Here is a 23000-nt window from a genome sequence, read left to right as displayed (position 1 = left end):
AATATTGTTTTAGACACATGAATTCGGTTCCATTGTCAGAGCGAACCATTTTAACACATTTGTTGTATTGCCTCTCAACGAGTGTGAAATTTTTTTTCAAAGTCACTGATACCTCTGTTTTTTCTTTTAACAAATAGATCCAAACTGCCCGTGAACAATCATCCACAATTGTCAAAAAATATGAAGCACCACAGGATGAAGGAGTTTTATAAGGACCCCATAAGTCACAATGAATTAAATCAAAAATATTCAAAGCTTGATGCGCACTTAAGAAAAACTTATCTCTCGTTTGTTTCGATTTTTCACAAACTTCACAAACTTTATTCAACTCATCACGAGTACATTTCCCACTTATATCAGGAAGCATTTGCACAATCTTAAATGACGGATGTCCTAATCTTTGGTGCCAAAGTGCTAGTTGATTTTCCATCTTGACATGACATGCTTGAGTCTTCCGTACCCCACGATACTAATAAAGCCCATCTTTTCGTTCACCTGCTCCAATCAGCGTCCTCGAAGTGCGGTCCTGTATAATACACAATTTATCAGTGAATGTTACAACACAATTTTCTTCATCCGTCAATTGAGGTACTGAAAGTAAATTGCATTTTAATTTGGGAACATAAAGGACATTTTTCAATTCAAGTCCTTCTTCAAGAGTCACTGTTCCCTGTTCGCAAGCTAGAACACGTTCACCATCGGGTAACCCTACGGGGCACCCTTGTATAGTTTCATTTTCACTCAAATTTTCCAGTGACCCGGTCATATGGTTTGATGCCCCACTGTCAATAATCCACAAATCCCAAATGCTCTTACCAGTCATTTTCTCTGATTCATTTGATTTTTGTTTGCTGATCATATCAACCAATACCTTCCATTGTTCATTGGTCAGACCTGCCATCTCAAGTTTCTTGTCGTCATTGTTGGCTTGACTGTTGCTTCCACTAGCGTGTGCCACATTTGCACGTGTCGGGTTACCTTTGTTTCGCATCCTTGGCGTCCCCTGCCGTTCCATTTGCCTTCACTTTTTGGTCTGTCACCCCACCATTCGGGATATCCGATCAATTGGAAGCATCCCTTCATGTCGTGACCATTTTTACCGCAATGACTGCACGTCATTAATTTTTCTACCATATCTCCACGCCCTTTTTCTTTGTAGTTGGCCTGCATCGCGAGACCCACGACCAACCCCCTTTCTTCCGTTGATTTGGCCATCATTCTCACTCTTTCTTCTTGTACCAACATAGCATATACGCGGTTCAGAGACGGCAATGGGTCCGAGGCCAGAATGTTTGATCTTACTGTCCCGTAGCTTGCATCATCCAACCCCATAAGGAGTTGATGAACCTTCTCCTCCTCCCTTCGTTTTTCCAACTGAGCATCAATCCCACACTTGCATCCACCACACGTACAAGATGGAATTTTGTCACTGTTAGCAAGCTCATCCCAAAGGACCTTCAATTTTCCAAAGTAAGTTGCCACCACCATTCCCTCCTGCTTGCATCTTGACAAGTCCGACCTTAGTTGTTGAATTCTAGGTCCATTCACGACCGAGAATCTTTCTTTAATGTCTTCCCACAAGTTATGTGCAGTCTCAGCATATGCTACTGTGGATCGTAAGCTTGGTTCAATGGTGTTTAGAATCCAAGAGACAATCATGGACTGCACGGTCCACCAATCTTCAAGGTCGGGTGCCTCATCCTCTGGTTGGATATGTGTTCCATCAATGAAGCCCCATTTTCTCCGGGCACGAAGCGAGATCTTTACTGCTCTTGCCCATTCGTCGTAATTTTCTCCGCGCAATTGGACTTGCGTGATTATGTTTCCGGGATTGTCACTCGCGTTGAGATCATATGGCGAGTAGGTCTTCTTAGCACCTCCTCCTTCGTGCTCTGCTTTGTTGGCATTATTCTTTTCTGGTGCATCTGCCATGGTTGTGCACCGTTGCCTTTGCTTTGTGTTTGTCGGGTATCAGAGTTTTGTGCTCTGATACCATGAAAGAATATTTTCTGTTTTATTCAATCTGTCTTTCATCTATAGCAATGATACATATATATAACCATAGCATTAGAACCGTACAGAACCGTACAGATTCTTTTTCTAACATGACATCTGTAATTAAGACTAATTATAGACCCATTAATAGTGATTATATTCCTATAATTAAGTCTAATTATAGACTCATTAATAGTGATTATATTCCTGTAATTAAGTCTAATTAAGTCTAATAATGATTTTGTCCGGTAATAAAGCAGAATAAAACGTGTCCATGGTTCGTGAAGAACAGAATATCGCCAGTTTCAGACATGAGCAAAGGTATAGACGAAAAAAAGAGGAGAAAACAAAGGTTGAAGATGGGCATAGTTTACTTTCAGCAACTGAGTCCAAGCAGCAGTATACTCTCTCTTTAACCAAAGAACAAATACTTTTGTGATCATGAGAGATACAAAGACACCCTCTCAAAACCCCAATATAAGACTTATCATGAGACACTTCACACAGACCATCAGGTATGGACATATACCTGTATCTCTCGTTCTTCAGATCATACGAAAAAATCACTGACTGACTTCCATTATTAGCAACAGTTCGCATTAGAGGATCAGAACTCACGGAGATTCGAAGTGCTAACCAGTTAAGAGTGTCACTCGCAAAAATTCCATTTTCTTTTTGTAAAATGGGAAAAGGAGAAGAACAGTTATCGGAACAGTTAAAAATATATGAGAGGAGATATATAAATTAATTTTATTTTTAGTGGTTTTGTAATTTTTTAAATATTAAAACAGTTATCGGAATGGAGTTTTTTTTAAGGGAAAACAGTTTTGAATTTAGTTTTTTGAAATATATCTCTATTTCTTCAGTTTTCAGTTTCTTTTCAGTTTGAATTTTTAGGATTTTTATTACCATTTTTCTCTCTTCCCTCTTCTTCCCTTTATCTCCTCTATTCATCTTACTTTCATTAGATAAAAATATTTATTCTCCAAGAAAAAACCCAGAAGAAGAGCACGCACCTCGCGTCGGTGTCTGTAAGTGAATTTTCTTTTCTTGGTTGTTTAATTGTTAATGTTACTCATTTTTATTTCTTTTACTCTGCTTTTCATTTTTGTACCGTGAAGGCAGAATACAGAGCATTCAAATTGCACAGGTACAAAGTTATCTTGACATCATTGTTGATGTGGGCATTGATAGGGAAGATGTATGTGTTCTGAATACGACATTCTTGCGGAGAAGAGGAAAAGGATTAGAAAATAAATATTTTCTTAAGGTTTGTTACAGAATTTCTCATCTTATTTTTATTTTATTTTCTTTTCATTATTAAATTTCTCTTTTTTAGTTTTATGTTAGTAACAACAAATCTTGGCTATGTTTATTGGGTTATAAATTAGAATTTGTTTAATATATTTTTTACTGTAACTTAATTATTAATATAGTAGGTTGAAACTCATAAATGATGAGAAAAATATTTTTATCTTAATTTTACTTAGTGGTGTTTGATATTTAAAAGATATGTATACACATAGTAATAAAAATAAAAAATAAGAATAAAGAGGCGTAAATAAAGAGGATCCCCTCTTAACTGTCTATTTTATTCTAATTTTGATTCTTATACTTATATTTTATTTTATTATTTTAAAAATATATGAGATGAGATATTTTTCATTTTGTTACTTCTTTATTTTTAAAACTAAATTTTAAATTTCGAATTATGAATTATGGAGAAATTGTAAACATAATTCAAAATGTTTTTCTTCTTTATTTTTAAAAACTAATATTTTGTCAACATAATCCAAAATTGCAGTTAGGAAGTGAGTTATTCAACCAAACATTTTCCTTCAAACCCCATTTTTTCTCCCTTTTTTCTTCATTGGTTCAAAAAAATCACTTATGCCATCCAAGAATCTCTCTCCACAACGTCATTAAACATTAAACAGGTAACTTTTTCAATTCACATTGGATTTAAAAAGTGAACCATTTTTCCCAAAAGTGTAACTGTGTAATGATGCAGGAAAGAAGAATAAAAAAGTTTCATGTTTTCAACAAGAAGAACTCGTTAATTTTTTTCGGTATGCACATTCTCTTCTTCATTATACCCAACTTCTTTGTTACAAGTTTTATGATTTATGTTATTTATCATTATACTTATTCGTCTCTCATTTCTCCTCTCTTTTCTTTGCAAATTTGTTCTTTTCTTTACAAAATTTATTCTTTCATATCTTTGTGCACTTTTTTTTTCTCCATTCTCCATTCTCCCTAGGTGTGTTTTCGTATCAATATTATGTGAGTACACATCTTTTTCACTTTTTAGAATTTAAAATTATTAATTATTCTTTTAAAATATGTGATTTTTTAGTCTTTGTATTTTCTTTTAAATTTTCGTTTGTTTAAAATCTATAAACATTGACTAATTGTTGGATTCGAAAAAGAAAAATAAAAGAAACATGTAAAAAAAAAAGAGTATAGTGAAATTGTTAAAATTTAAAATAAAAGTAAAAATGAAAAAGAATATATATATATATATATATTTATTTGTAATGAATATTTTCATTTATTTTTATTTTCATGGAATTACTTTAACTATTAAGTTTATTTATATCTTTTATACCTCTATACCTATATATAAAGAGATTCTCTTCTTAATTGTCATTTTATTTTATTCCAATTTTATGTTTATAGTTATATTTTATTTTATTATTTTAAAAATATATGAGAGGAGATATTTGTCATTTTGTGACTTCTTTATTTTTAAAAACTAAATTTTGAATTTTCAGTTTTGAATTTTAAATTTTGAATTATGGAGTAATTGTAAACATAATTCAAAATGTTTTTTTTCTTTATGTTTAAAAACTAATATTCTGTCAACATAATTCAAAATTGTAGTTAGGGAGTCGTGAGTTTTTCAACCAAACATTTTCCTTTAAACCCTATTTTTCTCTTTTTCTTCTTCAATGGCTATAAAAAACCACTTACGTCATCCAAGAATCTCTCTTCGCAACGCCATTAAACATGTAACTTTCTCAATTCAAGTTGGATTGAAGAAGTGAACCATTTTCTCCAAATTTGTAATTGTGTGTAATGATGCAGAAAGAAGAAGAAGAAAGTTGCATGCTTTCAACAAAAAGAGCTCTTTCATTCTTCTTAGTATGCACATTCTCTTCTTCATTTTACCTAACTTCTTTGTTACACTTTTTATGATTACATGTTATTTATCATTATATTTATTCTTATCTCATTTCTCCTATCTTTTCTCTACAAATTTGTTATTTTCTTTACAAAATTTGTTCTTTCGTATCTTCGTGCACTTTTTCCCCCTATCTTCTTCATTCTCCCTAGGTGTGTTTTCGTGTAAATATTATGCGAGTACACACCTTTTTTACTTTTTAGAATTTAAAATTATTAATTATTCTTTTAAAATGGGTGATTTTTTTAGTCTTTGTATTTTCTTTTAAATATTCGTTTGTTCAAAATCTATTAACATTTATTAATTGTTGGATCCGAAAAGGAAAAATAAAATAAACATGTAAAAAAAAGAGGAAAGTGAAATTATTTAAATTTAGAATAAAAAAGTAAAATTGACATTTTGTAATTTATTATTATTATGTGTGTATTTTGCAATTTATTCATAAGTGACATTTTTCTTTAGTAGAAAACAAAATTTGTAAAGAATGGAACACCTAGAAGGATGATCAATCACTCGCAATGGTTAAGCCAATTCATACAAAGGTATAATAATTTTACATAATGTTGATAATAATGACATTTTTTTATTCATAATGTACTATAAATTTATATTGTTGACACAAGTGTGCGAATAATAACATTGTTTATTTGAATTTTAATATTAAATATGCGGATACGCAGGCGCCTGTGTTCCTACTGGTATATAGAATATATAATGTGTATTTAGGCTTCGAGGCTCAGGTTCAGGATTCAAGGTTCAAGGTTCAAGACTAGTTAAGAGTGTAAATGGGAAAAGGAGAAGAACGAGTTAAAACCCTTCTCCAACGAGTGTCGCCCTTGCAATAACCCTAATCTCCCAAAATATTGAGTTAAAATTGAAAATGATGGTCACCACCTTGTAAGCTTAATTGGAATCATCGTACTCAAACTCATGCTTCGTAGCATATTTGGATATTCTACCACTACAAGATCTGACACATAAGCATGGGGAATATGCAGACTTATGCCTAGTGGTCTGGTTCCAAAATTGAATCCAATATTTTTCAAATTGACCGTCAAGCCATTGCATACACCCAACAAATAAAAAACGGAATTGAATCGGTAAAAGGCACGAGGGATTGTTAGTGACAGATTCCATAATGAACGACGTACCTTATCGAGAGTGGATAACGGGTTTTCAAGTAAATTTCGTACCTAGCATGGCTCAAGAGTGATAATTACTCTGTCATCAGAGACCGGGTCAATTACAAAGAACAATTAAGATTTTTGTGTTCTCAAAAAATCTTTGAAGGTGTAAATTAACGATGGAGAAGATGAATTTCCATGTTCGGCAAACCACCGTAGCATGAGAGTTTCCGTCGAAAGACAAATAAAATTTCCATTACTAGATAAGAGTGGAGATCTACAACTGTAGATCTCATGCTTTGTGGGGTCCACTTTGCATTCTTCTTGATCCTCACCTTATAACCGTTACGATTTTGGAGGACTCTCATTTTTTTTAATAAAACATTAACAACATATCTACCCATTTTTTTAATTAAATTATAATTAAAACGACTTCAACAAACATACCTTACCTACTTACCAACGCAACACAAATTAGGTTTAAATAAAAATGAAAACGCATCTTATAAATTTAAATTATTACTGCGTCCAGTAAAATGTCAACAGTGACTGAAAAATAAATACATCTTACATCTTATATAATAATATTTAAACATATATTATTAAAAAATAAATACTTGCATTAAGAGTATAAAATTTGGTGAAAGAAATAATAATACATAAGCAAAAAGGGGCCAGGTTTGCAAACAGCCTGTGTAAAATCTTAAACAATATCATTCTAATTAACGAAGGGATTATGATTGGTTAATTAAATATTAAAGAAAGATTAATAGCGAAATCCATTAGATTAATCAGTAAATAAATAAAGGAGAAGGAGGAAAACATCAAGAGAAAGAAAGACGAGAGAAGAAAGAGGTTGGAGAAGGTGAAAGGCAAAGGGGATTTTCAAGACTCGTGAAAAAACAGATAGGGTTAGGATCTGGGAATTTGCATGGCTTCTGCAGTTGTAGATCTCCCTCTTGATATCGTAATGGAAATTTTATCCTGGCTTTCGGTAAAGACTCTCATGCGACTACGGTGCGTTTGCAAGACATGGAATTCTCTCATCTTTCATCTTGCATTTGTTAATTTGCACCTTGAAAGATCTTCCAAGAACACAGAAATCCTAATAGTGTTCTTTGCAAATGACTCGATGTCTGATGACGGAGTAATTATCACCCTTGAGCCATGTTCTGTACGGAATTTACTTGAAAACCCGTTATCCACTCTCGATAAGGTACGCAGTTCATTATGGAATTCGTCACTAACAACTCCTCATGCCTTTTACCGATTCAATTCCGCTTTTTATTTGCTGGGGGTATGCAATGGCTTGACCTGCATTCGTATCAGTTCTTGGGACGGTCAATTTGAAAAATACTGGATTCAGTTTTGGAACCAGGCCACTAGGCTTAAGTCTGCCCCATGCTTATGTGTTAGATCTTGTAGTGATAGAATATCCAAATATGCTACGAAACATGGGTTTGGGTATGATGATTCCAGTCAAGCTTACAAGGGGTATGCAATTGCTATAGATGAAAGACAGATTGAATAAAACAGAAAATATTCTTTCATGGTACCAGAGCACAAAAGTCTAATACCCGACAAACACAAAGCAAAGGCAACGGTGCACAACCATGGCAGATGCACCGGAAAAGAATAATGCCAACAAAGCAGAGCACGAAGGAGGAGGGTCTAAGAAGACCTACTCGCCATATGATCTCAACGCGAGTGACAATCCCGGAAACATAATCACGCAAGTCCAATTGCGCGGAGAAAATTACGACGAATGGGCAAGAGCAGTAAAGATCTCGCTTCGTGCCCGGAGAAAATGAGGCTTCATTGATGGAACACATGAGGATGAGGCACCCGACCTTGAAGATTGGTGGACCGTGCAGTCCATAATTGTCTCTTGGATTCTAAACACCATTGAACCAAGCTTACGATCCACAGTAGCATATGCTGAGACTGCACATAACTTGTGGGAAGACATTAAAGAAAGATTCTCGGTCGTGAATGGACCTAGAATTCAACAACTAAGGTCGGACTTGTCAAGATGCAAGCAGGAGGGAATGGTGGTGGCAACTTACTTTGGAAAATTGAAGGTCCTTTGGGATGAGTTTGCTAACAGTGACAAAATTCCATCTTGTACGTGTGGTGGATGCAAGTGTGGGATTGGTGCTCAGTTGGAAAAACGAAGGGAGGAGGAGAAGGTTCATCAACTCCTTATGGGGTTGGATGACGCAAGCTACGGGACAGTAAGATCAAACATTCTGGCCTCAGACCCATTGCCTCAGACCCATTGCCGTCTCTGAACCGCGTATATGCTATGTTGGTACAAGAAGAAAGAGTGAGAATGATGGCCAAATCAACGGAAGAAAGGGGTTGGTCGTGGGTCTCGCGATGCAGGCCAACTACAAAGAAAAAGGGCGTGGAGATATGGTAGAAAAATTAATGACGTGTAGTCATTGCGGTAAAAATGGTCACGACATGAAGGGATGCTTCCAATTGATCGGATATCCGAATGGTGGGGTGACAGACCAAAAAGTGAAGGCAAATGGAACGGCAGGGGACGCCAAGGGATGCGAAACAAAGGTAACCCGACACGTGCAAATGTGGCACACGCTAGTGGAAGCAACAGTCAAGCCAACAATGACGACAAGAAACTTGAGATGGCAGGTCTGGGTCACTGGAAAATTTGAGTGAAAAGGAAACTATACAAGGGTGCCCCGTAGGGTTACCCGATGGTGAACGTGTTCTAGCTTGCGAACAGGGAACAGTGACTCTTGAAGAAGGACTTGAATTGAAAAATGTCCTTTATGTTCCCAAATTAAAATGCAATTTACTTTCAGTACCTCAATTGACGGATGAAGAAAATTGTGTTGTAACATTCACTGATAAATTGTGTATTATACAGGACCGCACTTCGAGGACGCTGATTGGAGCAGGTGAACGAAAAGATGGGCTTTATTAGTATCGTGGGGTACGGAAGACTCAAGCATGTCATGTCAAGATGGAAAATCAACTAGCACTTTGGCACCAAAGATTAGGACATCCGTCATTTAAGATTGTGCAAATGCTTCCTGATATAAGTGGGAAATGTACTCGTGATGAGTTGAATAAAGTTTGTGAAGTTTGTGAAAAATCGAAACAAACGAGAGATAAGTTTTTCTTAAGTGCGCATCAAGCTTTGAATATTTTTGATTTAATTCATTGACTTATGGGGTCCTTATAAAACTCCTTCATCCTGTGGTGCTTTATATTTTTTGACAATTGTGGATGATTGTTCACGGGCAGTATGGATCTATTTGTTAAAAGAAAAAACAGAGGTATCAGTGACTTTGAAAAAAAATTTCACACTCGTTGAGAGGCAATACAACAAATGTGTTAAAATGGTTCGCTCTGACAATGGAACCGAATTCATGTGTCTAAAACAATATTTCATTCAACAAGGTATCCTTCACCAAACTTCCTGTGTCGGGACCCCGCAACAAAATGGACGCGTCGAACGCAAGCATCGGCATATTCTGAATGTTGCTCGATCATTACGGTTTCAAGGCAATCTTCCCATTAAATTTTGGGGGGAATGCGTTTTGACTGCAGGCTACTTAATCAATCTCACACCATCCTCCATTCTAAAAGGAAAAACCCCTTATGAAGTGATCCATGGATGTGTACCCAGTTACGCGCACTTACGAGTATTTGGTTCATTATGTTATACTCATAATCAAAATAGACAGCGGGATAAATTTGATAGTCGTAGCCGAAAATGTGTGTTTGTCGGGTATCCATATGGCCAAAAAGGATGGAAATTATTTGATTTGGAAACAGAAACTTTCTTTGTCTCTCGTGATGTACATTTTTTCGAAAATAAATTTCCATATTTTGAAGCCAAAAAGATGGACACTGCACCACCATTGCAAAACCCAATTATTGCCAACTCTTTAAAAACTGGAACGGACCCACATTTTCTTCATGAAGTTGCCTCCTCAAACCTAGATGAATGCATCGTCAACCAACCCATTGCATCTCCCATCCCAGCCAAGGAGGATGCTACCCTCACAGATGACTTCGACCACACTATCAACGACTCCGATCCGTGTATAGAAGCCTCGACGCTACCCGCGGATCCACCGCCGCGTCCGACGGAGACGGCGCCGTCGGTTTCTTCACCACCGCTGACAGCCGCGGTTCCCCTTGGGCAAGGGCATCGCGCGAAGCTGCCTTCCGTACGGTTACGCGATTTTGTCGCAGCCACCACGATACCGTCAAGCCCCTCTGTTCCGTCACCTCCTTCAACAGAATCCTCAGGTGTTTCGTATCCTATACATGATTTTGTGAATTGTGATTCCTTTTCTAAACATCATCAAAGTTTTCTTGCCTCTTTACACACCGAGCAGGAACCCCTGTTCTTTTCTCAAGCGGTCCGAGAACCCCGGTGGCGTGATGCTATGGCACAGGAGATTCATGCTCTCGAACTCAATGACACCTGGAAACTCACCGCTCTCCCTCCTGGAAAGAAGGCACTTGGGTGTAAATGGATCTACAAAATCAAATACAACTCGGATGGAACAATTGAAAGATTCAAGGCTCGATTGGTAATTCTTGGCAATCATCAAGTGGAGGGTTTGGATTACAACGAGACGTTTTCTCCTGTCGTAAAGACGGTAACCATTCGCACAACTCTAGCAGTAGCAGCCGCAAAAGATTGGGAGCTTCATCAGATGGACGTTCACAATGCGTTTCTCCATGGTGATCTTGATGATGAGGTTTATATGAAACTCCCTCCTGGCTTCCAAGAATTTCAACCAGGGGCAGTGTGCAAGCTTCAAAAGTCTCTATATGGCCTCCGACAGGCCCCCAGGTGTTGGTTTGCTAAACTATCTTCTTCTCTCACTCGTTACGGCTTCCAACAATCCCCGAAGGATCATTCCCTGTTTACTCTCAATAATAATGACATACAGTTGGTTGTGCTAGTCTACGTTGATGATCTAGTGATTGCAGGGAATAATGGTATTGCCATTCAATGTTTTAAAGGCTACTTAAATCAATGCTTTCATATGAAAGATTTAGGCCGCCTCAAGTACTTCCTGGGGGTTGAAGTTGCTCGCTCCCCCAACGGAATCTTCCTTTGTCAGAGGAAATATGCCTTAGATATTATTACTGAAGTCGGATTGTTGGGTGCGAAGCCCGCCACTACACCATGTGAAGAAAATCACAAATTGAGCTCTGCTACTGGTTCTTTTCTTTCTGACCCGGCTACTTATCGTAGACTTGTTGGGAGGTTAATTTATCTGTGTTTCACTCGACCTGACCTTGCCTACAGTGTCCAAGCTTTATCTCAATTTATGCAAAATCCACGCTCTGAGCATTGGCAAGCTGCTCTCCGTGTTGTTCGATATTTAAAGGGGCATCCTGGACAAGGAATACTCCTACCTCGAGAGAACAACTTACAACTCTTTGGGTGGTGTGATTCTGATTGGGCAAGTTGTCCACTGACACGGAAATCTCTCACCGGATGGTTTATTCAACTCGGCACTTCCCCAATCTCTTGGAAAACCCAGAAACAACAAACGATTTCTGCCTCCTCTGCTGAGGCTGAATATCGATCAATGGCTACATGTTCCTCATCCTGACCCAATTCGTCTTTATTGTGATAGTCAAGCAGCACTTCACATTGCTAAAAACCCGGTCTTCCACGAACGCACCAAACACATTGAAGTTGACTGCCACCTTGTTCGAGATGAAATCATTCACAAGCGCCTTCTTCCATCCTATGTGCCCACACATACACAACTAGCTGACCTTTTCACCAAAGCGTGCTAAAAAGTTTGGAGCCATCTTGGTCAAGTTGGGCATTCAAGACTTACATGCTCCAACTTGAGGGATATTACCGGACAAAATCATTATTAGACTTAATTAGACTTAATTACAGGAATATAATCACTATTAATGAGTCTATAATTAGACTTAATTATAGGAATATAATCACTATTAATGGGTCTATAATTAGTCTTAATTACAGATGTTATGTTAGAAAAAGAATCTGTACGGTTCTGTACGGTTCTAATGCTATGGTTATATATATGTATCATTGCTATAGATGAAAGACAGATTAAATAAAACAGAAAATATTCTTTCATGCTTGATGAGGAAGATGACGATCATATGGAAAGTTTCATAAGCGAATTAAGTTTTGCATCTACTCTTCAATGTTTTGAATATTACGCTGAAAGTCTGGTTTTGCCGTATTGATGAGTATTGAACATATGAACAGACTCACAAACTTCTTGAATATATTTAGTGTTTCGTGTGATTAGTTTCTTGGGTTTCTAATTAGTTTGAGTAATGTGTTGAGATATTACAATAATAACTTACTGCAATATATTTCATAATGGAAATTGTTTATCAAATAATTCTTGTTTAATAAACTTTTTGGATTTTTTTTATATGATAAATTATTGGATTTTTTTTATATGATAAATTATTGGATTTTTAGTTTTAAATATTTTTATATTTTTTCTTTTGTAAGAATTTTGTGGAGATGACAGATTTTAGAACTTGTCTAGGTCATTAGTGTCAACATTCTTTTATGCAACCATGATTTTTTTTGCAATTTTTTTTGTGTGTAAAGTTTTATAAAATTGTAGAACGTTTTTTTCCAAATCTAAAACTTTCTATTATTATTTTTTATTTATTTTCAACCATTGCTTTCAAGAGGCAAACTGTGTCCTAGTTCCAACCTTAGCCGAATCTCACTCTCAAAGCTTCACAATATCATATTCTTGATGTACAAGTCAATTTAAGTATGAACTCTATTATAATTATGGACTTTTTCACATTTAAACTTAAAAATTGTGATTAATTTATCTTTAAATAATAACAGTTAAGAAACATAATTATATTAAGTTTTTTACAACTTAATTTTTTTTTAACTCAGTTTGATTGAACTAATTTGTCGGTTATTGATGAAATTAAAAGGAAGTACTAATCCTTTTAGGAGTCTGAAACAAGCTTTTGTCAGTTTATGTCTGGATCAGTGCTGCCTTCAACAAGGATAGAAAATCATGAACATTTACTACAACAAAAATAATATAAATTATCATATATTATCCTCACCAAATATTGATTCATTGCTTACATATTATTTCCATTCTCATTTAAAAATAATCACATTTATGTTTACATATAAACAAATTTTATTCACTATTATTCCATTTAATGATATTTTTAATAAAATATTATAACTTTAATTAATGTCTGAATTTGGTTATATTATCATAATATTTTCTTTGTTTCAAAATAATTTTTTTAAAAGAATAATAAAATGTATGCGTTTAACCATTTTTCTTAATTAATTTGAATCTAATTTTTTTAATAAGTGGAAATGTGAAGTTATTTTCTTAAGTAAAAAACATAGGTGCTAAATCCCATGCTTTTTTAATGTTTATTTGAATTTGAGTTTAAATATTTAAATTAACTTGTATTTTCTATTGAACACTTCTGATATAATTATCATTTTTTCCATATTTAATTAGAAAAAAATTATTCCGTAAGAAAATATCCAATTCAGAGTCACAAGTTATAAGACATTTCCATTAAAACATGTTAACGGAGTATGAAATTTAATATCTAATTGTTAAATAAAATTCTCGACTATAAAAAAACACACATATATATATATATATATATATTATGAATTTATTTTAACAAGACAATTATACTGAAAAAAGAAAATCAACAATATTTATTGCATAAAATACATGTACTAATATTTTTCACGAGACATTATATATGTTACCAACACAATTAATGGATATAATAGAAACTCAAACAAAATTACAGCTATTTTATGAAAACCAGATAACTTTTTATTATTATTTTGAAAACAAAAATTGACAATGCGTAGAAAAATATTTGATTTTAATAATTTCAAATTAGAATTTGTCTATGTAAACATTTCCAAGAGACTGTTTCAGAAACTTGGCTTAGTCATTTCTCAGCCAAAGATCATTTGACCTTTAGATGAATGTTTAAATTAGGAATTTTGCACCAAAGAATAAAATCATTTAGTGTCCTTCTCTCCTTGTTTTGACTTTAAGGATAAATAACCTAGAATTTATCTTACATGTGAATCCAAAGTAAGACATGTCCATATGCTTCCTATGTTTGGACAAAAATAAACACTACAGATGCTAAGCTAACTCTACTCTTTCTTTGATTTTAATAGAGCTTTCTTCCTCTGTGCAAGCATGTAACTATACATGTGTATGCTACCTGCATAGAATTATGATGCAAAACAAAAAATTACAAGGTTAACAAAAGGAATGTTAGTCAAAGCACAAATTAGTGGTGAGAAAGATGTTGAACTCATGCCTGGAACATAGATTCCCAATACAACAACAGCAGCACAAAAGTAATCGAATGAGAAGTTCCATTTGTTGGGCATCCTTATGCAGTACTTCTCTGATGCCTGAAAAATACTGAGCTCGTTAACTTGGGTAATGAAAAAACACCATATCAAATAGTTTCAGTAAATCATATTCATGAGTGACAGAGTATCAAGTCTTTTTCCCATTTCTCCATTATCATTTCGGGAATCGCAAAATATAGCAGGTGAGATGTTTCAGAAGATCAACAAACACAAAACTTGAGGGCAATGTAAAATGAAAATTTCACAAAAGAGGATAATGTTTTTTCCTTCTTGACTAAACCAAACTTCGTAAGTTCCTCTTGGTGAATATAAGGGCAAAAAAGAGAAAATATACATTCCCAATAAACAAACAAAACCAAACCAGTAGGATTCTAAAAGCATTGTGGACATTTGCTGTTCTAAATCTTTACCTTGATGAATGGCAAGGAAATGTATATCAGACCAACTTCGCTGCTGATGCCTGTTGGATATAACACTAAAAAGGTGCTATACCTGCCAGACCAAAAATTGCAATCCATATAACAGGAAGTCAGGAATATAAGAATGTTTACCATATTAAATACAGAATAACAGATTCAACTTCATACCTGAGCCACAAAAGCCATGACGGGGCAGATCCAAATGCCTCTTTCAAGCCAAAGAAAAAATAGCGAATAATCTACAATTATTACAGCACAGCAAATAGGATCATCAATATTGATTGTTGTTAATAGTTCTCTTCCCCTTTCAATCAATTATTTTGCCATGGATTACAAAGTGGTATGTTTACCATGAGCAAAAGAAAAATTGCAAGGGAAGTCATGGCACCAAGTCTAAAAGGCTTCTTTTACAGACACCCAAATCATGCCTTAAATCGCAAACTGAACTTAATTAGTGTTTAGAAGGGGTTTTGGGTGCAACTTATTTCAAAATATTGGGCTCCAACGATATAGTATAGGTGTCAGACTAGTGAGATATCATATGGCCATAATAAGGAGTTAGTCTGAACTGTGAAGTGAAATGGTCTTAAAAGCCTAATGAATTACACTGACACTCCTAGAGTTTTGTTGAATTACCCCAGATGCTCCGCATTTTTTCATCACTACACTAAACCCTTTAAGTGTTCAGAAAATATTACATTGACACCCCTTATATATTAAACCAACCTCCTAATTATTTTAAAAATATTACACCATATAACCCTGCAAGGGAGGTTGTTGTAAGCGTTAAAGAAACAGAGGGGAGGTGTGCAATGTCAAAAAAAACTAATGGGAAATTAGTGTAATTTACTCAAAGCCTAAGCATGTTATCATGTTGTGAATAAAACTTGAAGTTTCTTGCTAATAGTAGAGGTTTGGATGTTGACAAAATAAATTAGAGAAATCTGAGCCTGACCATATTCATTCTAAACCATTTTTTTCACTTTTTAACCCGTAACAAGACTGATCCAAACTAAATCTTGTGGATTTGGTTGGGTCCTGTTTCTCTGATCACCCCTAGTACCAAGGGAAGGAATTACAGCAAACCATAAATTAGTGGGAGGAATTGAATGCAAAAACCAATTTCATAATAGCCAAACTAGATACTCTAACGAATAAATGATTTCCCTTGGCCAAACGGGAACCATGACAGAGTAACAGAGACAGTTTGAGGAGGTGACTGCACACATTTGTTGAATCCCGTGAGAAATACCCCAAAGTGCATTTTTGAACGGATTATAGACACATTTAAAAATCGAGCACTTTTTGTAACTGGGCGAACTCAGATTATGCAGATCAAATAGAAAACTGAAGATAGAAACTCAATTGAGTTGAGAGAACTGGACAAGTGGCATATGTCTGGTGAGTTATTCTCAGCCTCCCTCAGCATCGGCAAACATACCAAGCAGAGTTTGGGATGAAAGATGGGGACAGGACAGCAGTATCAAAAGACATTCCCAAGATCAAGACTGCTCCCATACAAAGGATGATGAACTTTCGATAAATTCAGGAAAGGAGTGTGAAAGGGCTTAGCTTAAGTGTGACGAGAAGTTCCATATAGGCATCACCGCAAAGGTAATACGATAAATGGATGAAGAGACCAATGACTCAAGAAAGGAGAGTGAAGGAGCAGGTAGTAAGGACTGTATGGCAGGTGATGGCTACCACAGAAGTGATTGCAGACAAAAAAATCATAGCTGCAGTTAGAACTTTCGGAGAAGGTTGCAAAACACTATTTAAATATGAAAAATTGTAATTTTATAGGGGTCAATTTGGGATTTGGTCCCCTCCTCTGTATCAGAACTGAAACACTATTTTCTCAATCACTTGTCAAACTCTGTTATGAAGTAGCAATAGCTATTCTCCATCCAATAAACACCCACCCTTCTCCAGCAACATTTATGGTATTTCCCAACATTTATTGACAACTGTGACAGTTTTGGCCGTCCTCAGCCTCTGCACTCAGCATCCTCTGCTCTCCATTGTTTCCAATCATTTTGAATCTCTCTCTGACCATTTTCTGCCAAATCTGTCACTACTTACAGTCAACTCAGCTAGCTTGGCTCTATCCCTGCGATGTTCTGTTTTTAATCTCTAAAACAGGTTTTTAAGTTCCCTTTCTTGTGCTCTCTTCTAAGTTTTTCCCTTTAATTTTTATTTATTTGGTTATAATAGTGGACATCCTTCTACCTGCTATCATGTCACGATATAGCCTTTTCAGGGTTGGCAATTTATAGGATTTGTTTCTGTCAAGATTTGGTATGAGTAGTTTCCTTGTTTTGCATTGCCTCTTCTCTAAAACAGGGTGAATCACACAAAGAAAAACCAAGGAAGGTTTGGCAATTAAGATATTGGAGATCGCAGATCTCTCAAAGCATCAGCAGTTTTGGTGGAGTTTGTTACCAGATTACCTCGATATGTTTAAGAAACAGATGTTTAGAAATCGTTATATTTGTATCCACACAATTATTGTAGAGAATCAGCTCAAAATTCATTAACTTAAAGGAAGTTTAAGTCATATAGCATACTTGCACTGTTAGACACAACCTAGACTCATCAAACTAGAAGATCATTTCAAAACCTGACTGGACCAATAGCTGTAACTGAGGCTGTTTTGAAGGTGGCAGTGTTTCTCTTTTCTGTTGGATTGGTGACTTACAAGATCAAATGCCTTTCCACTACATCCTACACACTATACGTTTCTTAAGAGCCAACTCTCACGGTGACATTTATCCCCAGACTTCACTGTAGTTTCTGCAGGTTCATCTTTCACTATGATGGCTGAATTTAAAATACATAAACAGACTGATGGAAATGGAAACAGGCATGATCAAGTACAAAAGCAACAAGATGATGACAGCAACCATGAAAAACTTGCCTCGGTGACGGACCAGCTGATTAGCAGGGAGGTAACGAGCACATGAGTCCGAGTCTTCATTCACAGATATAGGTAAATTTTCAATAAAAGAATATCGTTGAAATTGGAATTGATTTATTAAAGGAAGCAAAATAAAAATAAAAAAGTTCAAGTTTGTCTTGACCTCAGGGAAGCTCCATAAAATGCCCCAAGCCACGAACAACCTTGAACCTATCTGTGGCAAGGTTGCTGTTACTGGAGACCGGACCAGACCTTTGTCAGGGATAAATAAAAAAGGAGAAAAGTCAATAAACAAACAGATATTAACATTAATTGATTTATGAACAAAGTTCAAGTTCTTTCTACAAATGCCATCACTTCTGACATATGAATGTTTTCTCTGCTTATGCACTGAAAGGAGTTTTGAGCATATTTTGCGGCGGAATTATTAAGAAAATTAAAAATAGTGATACTCAATTGTCACTGTTTGATTCGAGAAATTCATAACAATGACGGAAGGAAATTAATATCAATTTGGTGTATACTCAATTCCCATTTTTCCCAACCCTACGTAATGACAATGCGCATAGGCTGACTCACCTACCAAACCATGAAGAATCTAGCAAGCCGCACCAGAAACCACATGAAACAAAAGTTGAAACTTAAGTTAATTCCCACAAGAAAACTTGAACTCTTTTCTTAACCAAAATACCTCAAGCACAGCTGCAGTTTGGGAAAAAAACAAAGGTTTTTCGGCTGCATGGTATAAGTTTTCATGGCCCGAATCCTTCAACGTCTTCAGAACAGTAAACAGAACCTGAAACCTGTGCAGATCGACAAACTTGAGCAGTTACATGCAGAAACAAGAAGGTTGATAGCGAAAAAAGAGAAATTTCTGAAACATGCTGGTTGAAAAGAGAATTTGAGAGAGTACCATCCAACGAAGAGGGTTAAGTTGTAGGCGGTGAGGTAGAGGCGCCTGAGAAGGGAGAAGAAACCCGCCATAGATAGATGTGAATGAGAAGAGTTTGAATCAGAGAATGGAAGAGATATGAGTGTTGCTTATTGTTACCGATTTGAAATGGCATTTTACGATGAAAGGAAAGAAAGTGTTGGTAAAATGTCGACTTGGGTAGTTGAACTCCCCCAAACTACTTTATGTTTTTGCCTGGTAATACGTGGGAATGTGAATTAAGAGCTGCTCTTTCTAGTTTAGCTACCTCAAAATGCAACAACTGAATTACAATTTTAGTTAGGTCATTATTCTAATTTCTAAAACGTGACTATGGTGAAGATGCAACGCAACAAGAAAAAAATGATATCCTTCCATTAGATAAAAAAAAAAACTGATTTAAGAATATAAATAAAAATAAGGTTAAATTATATTTTTTTATTCTCCATCCTCGTTTGGGTCTTTTTATTTTTATTTTATAATTCTAGTTTTCTATATTTTTAATAGATATTAACATTCTTGTAAATTAAAATAAATATTTCAACTAATAATCTTTAAACATTCATTCGTTTGATATTGTTCGTTTATGATGTTGCTTCATGTATTCGATGTTTCGTCTAATGTTGTTTCTACGTTTATTTTCCAATCGTCTTGTGTATAAATTAAGGTATATTGTCTTCTCTAATATAATATAAAGATCAATCAATTTTTTTTCTTTGTTTGGCTCTATCTATATCTTTGCTTATTTTTCTATTTTCTTTTGTACACATTTTTTCTTTTATCATGAATGTTAAAATCCTATCTTGTAGGAGTAAATCTAAAATGATATCAAAACTCTTTTGCATAGGTATGTTGCATGTCTCTGATTTATTTTTTATGTGTTTCTTTTCTATTTCATGGACCTTGTCCCTCTTCTTTCCATCATGTATGAAGATTCAATGTAAACTTCTTCTATATATAGTTTCTTGTATCTTCACCCAAGTGAAAATCCTCTCACATTTCTTTTGTTCTTGATTCAAATAACTATCACTCATGTCTATGATTATTGCTTTGAGTGTCAAGAGCAAGTTTGAATTTGTTAATGTGATTGTTGTTGAAAATCTGAAAGGAGATTTCTCTTATCAAGTCTAAAATCACTGCAATAATATGATGATTTCTTGGTTTGTTCATTCAGTTTCTCCCTCCATCCTCCGTAGGACAAAACATTTTATGGATGAATAAAGAAGAAGAGATAAGGAATGGTTTGAAATCAATATATTTTCAAGGAAAACTCTCATATTTGCAAATGAAAGCCTCGTCTTTAAAACGGGAAAATCTCACTATTACATAATTCTTTACAAATTAAGTCATATGAGATGAGTTTGAGAATTTTAAACCTGATCCTACCGGCTCCTTTGACACAAAATGTACTTATGGAGTGATTACTTTGATTGCACAAAGAAAATGGGAATATCATGCTATACAAGTTCTACAAGGATTAAATGATCAATACAATAATGTTAGATCATATGTCCTTTTAATGGATCATATTCTCCCTATTGCAAAAATTTTCACTTATATATCACAATAAGGAACGCCAAATAGTTAGCAATATTTTCACTATAGGATTGGAGACAAAGATTAATGTAACAACTTTTGTTGTTTCTTGCACAGATTGTGGAAGAGTAGGCCATATGGAAAATGTTTGTTATAGGAAACATGGATTTCCTTCAAGTCATGAAAACAAGAACTTCAATAATTCTTCAAATAAAAGGATATGTATACATTGTGGTAAAAATGGTCTTATTATAGAAGTTTGCTACAAGAACCATGGTTTTCCTCCTGGGCATAGTTATTATAATGGAAAGAACAATGTTGTCAACCATTTTGATACTAAAGAAAACACAAAAGACTAAATTTGTCCACCATATTGCCTATGGAAACCAAGATATACGTGTATCACAACAATACCAAACCTTAATGTATCCAATTCAACACTCTAGCAATGAAAATACTATTGAAACATCTCAAGTAAACTAAAGTGGATCTATTAGTTCTTGTTCCACGCATGAAGGTAAGTTTTTCTACATAATCATTTCCTCAAAAACATAAATATAACATTATGGATTATTGATTTTGGTGCTACATATAATATTTCCTCCTCTATTGTGAATTTTCTTTCACGAAAATGATGTTTTTATGCTAAATATGGTTTATCCATTCCTTCTTTCACATATAATCTTATTTTTATTTCAAAATTGATTTATTCCTTCAATTTTGAAGTTCTTTTCACCGCCAAATTTGTGCGATTTAGGATTTGAAAACAAAAAACAAGATCGGTATAGTGATGTTAATGTTTGTCTCTATATTTTTAATACTCCATCATATTGTATTAATACCTCTTGTTGTAATATTATAAAAGAATAATATCTGACATGTCTGCTGATAAAAATAAAAAATCGCTGACATGCCTGACTAGATCACTTGTCAAATGGAAGACTAGCCATTTTGAAACTCTTTGTGTCATTTGGGTTAAACATTTTTCACGATAGTTGGTCGATCCTGTAACACAAGCTCAGGAAGTCCAAATACAATTCAAATCACGGATTGATAGTATATATGTGTGAAAAAAAAATCAAGTTGTTACTAATTATTGTGGCATACAAAGATATATTAATCAATATGTATGCCTGTAATTGATCTAAGTTAGTATAAAATCATCTTTAATGTTTTTGTTTTTTTTTAGTCTAAGAAATGTCAAAAAAATAGTGAGAGTAGATAAAAAGTTATTCATGTTGAAAAACCTATGTCAACAATAATTAAAAAAAAAAACTGATAAAAGAGGTGAGAAAAAGAAAAGAAAAGAGATAAATTTCAAGGGAGTTAGTTATTAACTAAAAACAAAGACAATAAATATTTTAATTTCTAGGAGTCACAAAAATATGGTTAAAAACCATTTTGGTTTTATGATTTGAGATGTTTTGGGGAAGCAAACTTAAAAGTTCTGTAAAGAACATCATATTAAAATATTTGTTTCGTACTTTTAATTTTTATCGAATGATTACACGTTTGACACACCTATCTTTCCTACAACTTAAAAAGTTATTATTTTATTAAATATAATATTTTATTAGAATAACAGATGCAAGGTGGATGTATTTTTTTAACACTGGTATCAAAGAATATTTATTCATTTTTATTTGTGTCTTGGTATTTATACGTTATATATATGGTCAATTTTAAGCTAAATTAATTTTAGTAACTTTTAATTCTTAATTTATGATTTTAGTCTTTTTTTCCATTGTTTAGTCTTCATATTTTAGTCAACCATGAACTCTGTATATGTTTATTTCCTTTCATTTTTACATTTTAATTAATTCAATAATTTCTTACTATTTTAAATGATTACGTTAGATCTAAGATTCGATTAAGCAAAAATAAAACATATACTAAAACAAAGATTATACCAAAAGGTGAGTTGTGAATATATATATTTTTTATATGACCTTTTTGTTTCCCCTATTGTTGTAATAGAATGAACATATGAGATACATTATTTAGGGGGAAAAGAAAACGACATGGAACAGTTATTATTGGTTTAGCAACAAATCTATCATATTGTTGGAAGTTATTATTCATTTTAAACTTGATTAAGAATTAAACATAAATAGTAGGAGGAGTTATGATGTCTCTTTCTTCTTCAGTTATTAATTTCGTGATAACGATTACAGTGACAACCTATGCCTGCTACAATAATATATTCCAAATAAGTCTACACAAAAATAGGAAAAAGGAATATTTCAGTTGTTATTTTCTTCTAATGCAATTGAGGTGAGAGAATTTTATTCCAATTCCAAATCATACACACATTATTTACCATGTCAATATCAATTTATATATATATATATATATTATTTTTTTATTTTTTTATTGTGTGTATATTTTTAATGTTTATTAGGTAAAGTAACTCGTGCATGTTCATGATGTTTTTATTATTTCAATAATATTTTACTATTCATGAAAAATTGATTTGGGATTAAG

General features: G+C 34.2%; 3 protein-coding genes and 1 pseudogene across 3 annotated transcripts; 2 read left to right on the top strand and 2 right to left on the bottom strand.

Moving 5' to 3' along the window:
• Nucleotides 1–2300: 2300 nt before the first annotated feature.
• LOC137809341 (uncharacterized) lies at nt 2301–6316 on the bottom strand (annotated as a pseudogene).
• An 802-nt stretch (nt 6317–7118) lies between these two features.
• Nucleotides 7119–9462, top strand: LOC137811322 (F-box/kelch-repeat protein At3g23880-like). Its single transcript, XM_068613012.1, has one exon. It carries the CDS (start codon nt 7235–7237, stop codon nt 7832–7834), a length of 600 nt encoding a protein of 199 aa, XP_068469113.1. The 5' UTR covers nt 7119–7234; the 3' UTR covers nt 7835–9462.
• On the top strand, nt 7917–8594 carry LOC137809340 (uncharacterized). The gene is made up of 2 exons (XM_068610466.1): nt 7917–8081; nt 8178–8594. The coding sequence occupies exons 1-2, from the start codon at nt 7917–7919 to the stop codon at nt 8592–8594; spliced, it is 582 nt and encodes a 193-aa protein (XP_068466567.1).
• Nucleotides 9463–14250: 4788 nt separating the features above from the next.
• LOC137811321 (very-long-chain (3R)-3-hydroxyacyl-CoA dehydratase PASTICCINO 2A-like) lies at nt 14251–19208 on the bottom strand. The gene is made up of 9 exons (XM_068613011.1): nt 18963–19208; nt 18741–18852; nt 18629–18647; nt 18213–18301; nt 18050–18103; nt 15301–15371; nt 15124–15205; nt 14656–14752; nt 14251–14556 (listed from the first exon to the last, which is right to left on the bottom strand). The coding sequence occupies exons 1-9, from the start codon at nt 19031–19033 to the stop codon at nt 14486–14488; spliced, it is 666 nt and encodes a 221-aa protein (XP_068469112.1). The 5' UTR covers nt 19034–19208; the 3' UTR covers nt 14251–14485.
• Between the last annotated feature and the right edge of the window lie 3792 nt (nt 19209–23000).

Source organism: Phaseolus vulgaris, chromosome 2 (assembly GCF_000499845.2).
Source record: "Phaseolus vulgaris cultivar G19833 chromosome 2, P. vulgaris v2.0, whole genome shotgun sequence".
In the NCBI taxonomy this organism is placed as follows: Eukaryota; Viridiplantae; Streptophyta; class Magnoliopsida; order Fabales; family Fabaceae; genus Phaseolus; species Phaseolus vulgaris.
This window is presented reverse-complemented; position numbering and strand designations above follow the sequence as displayed.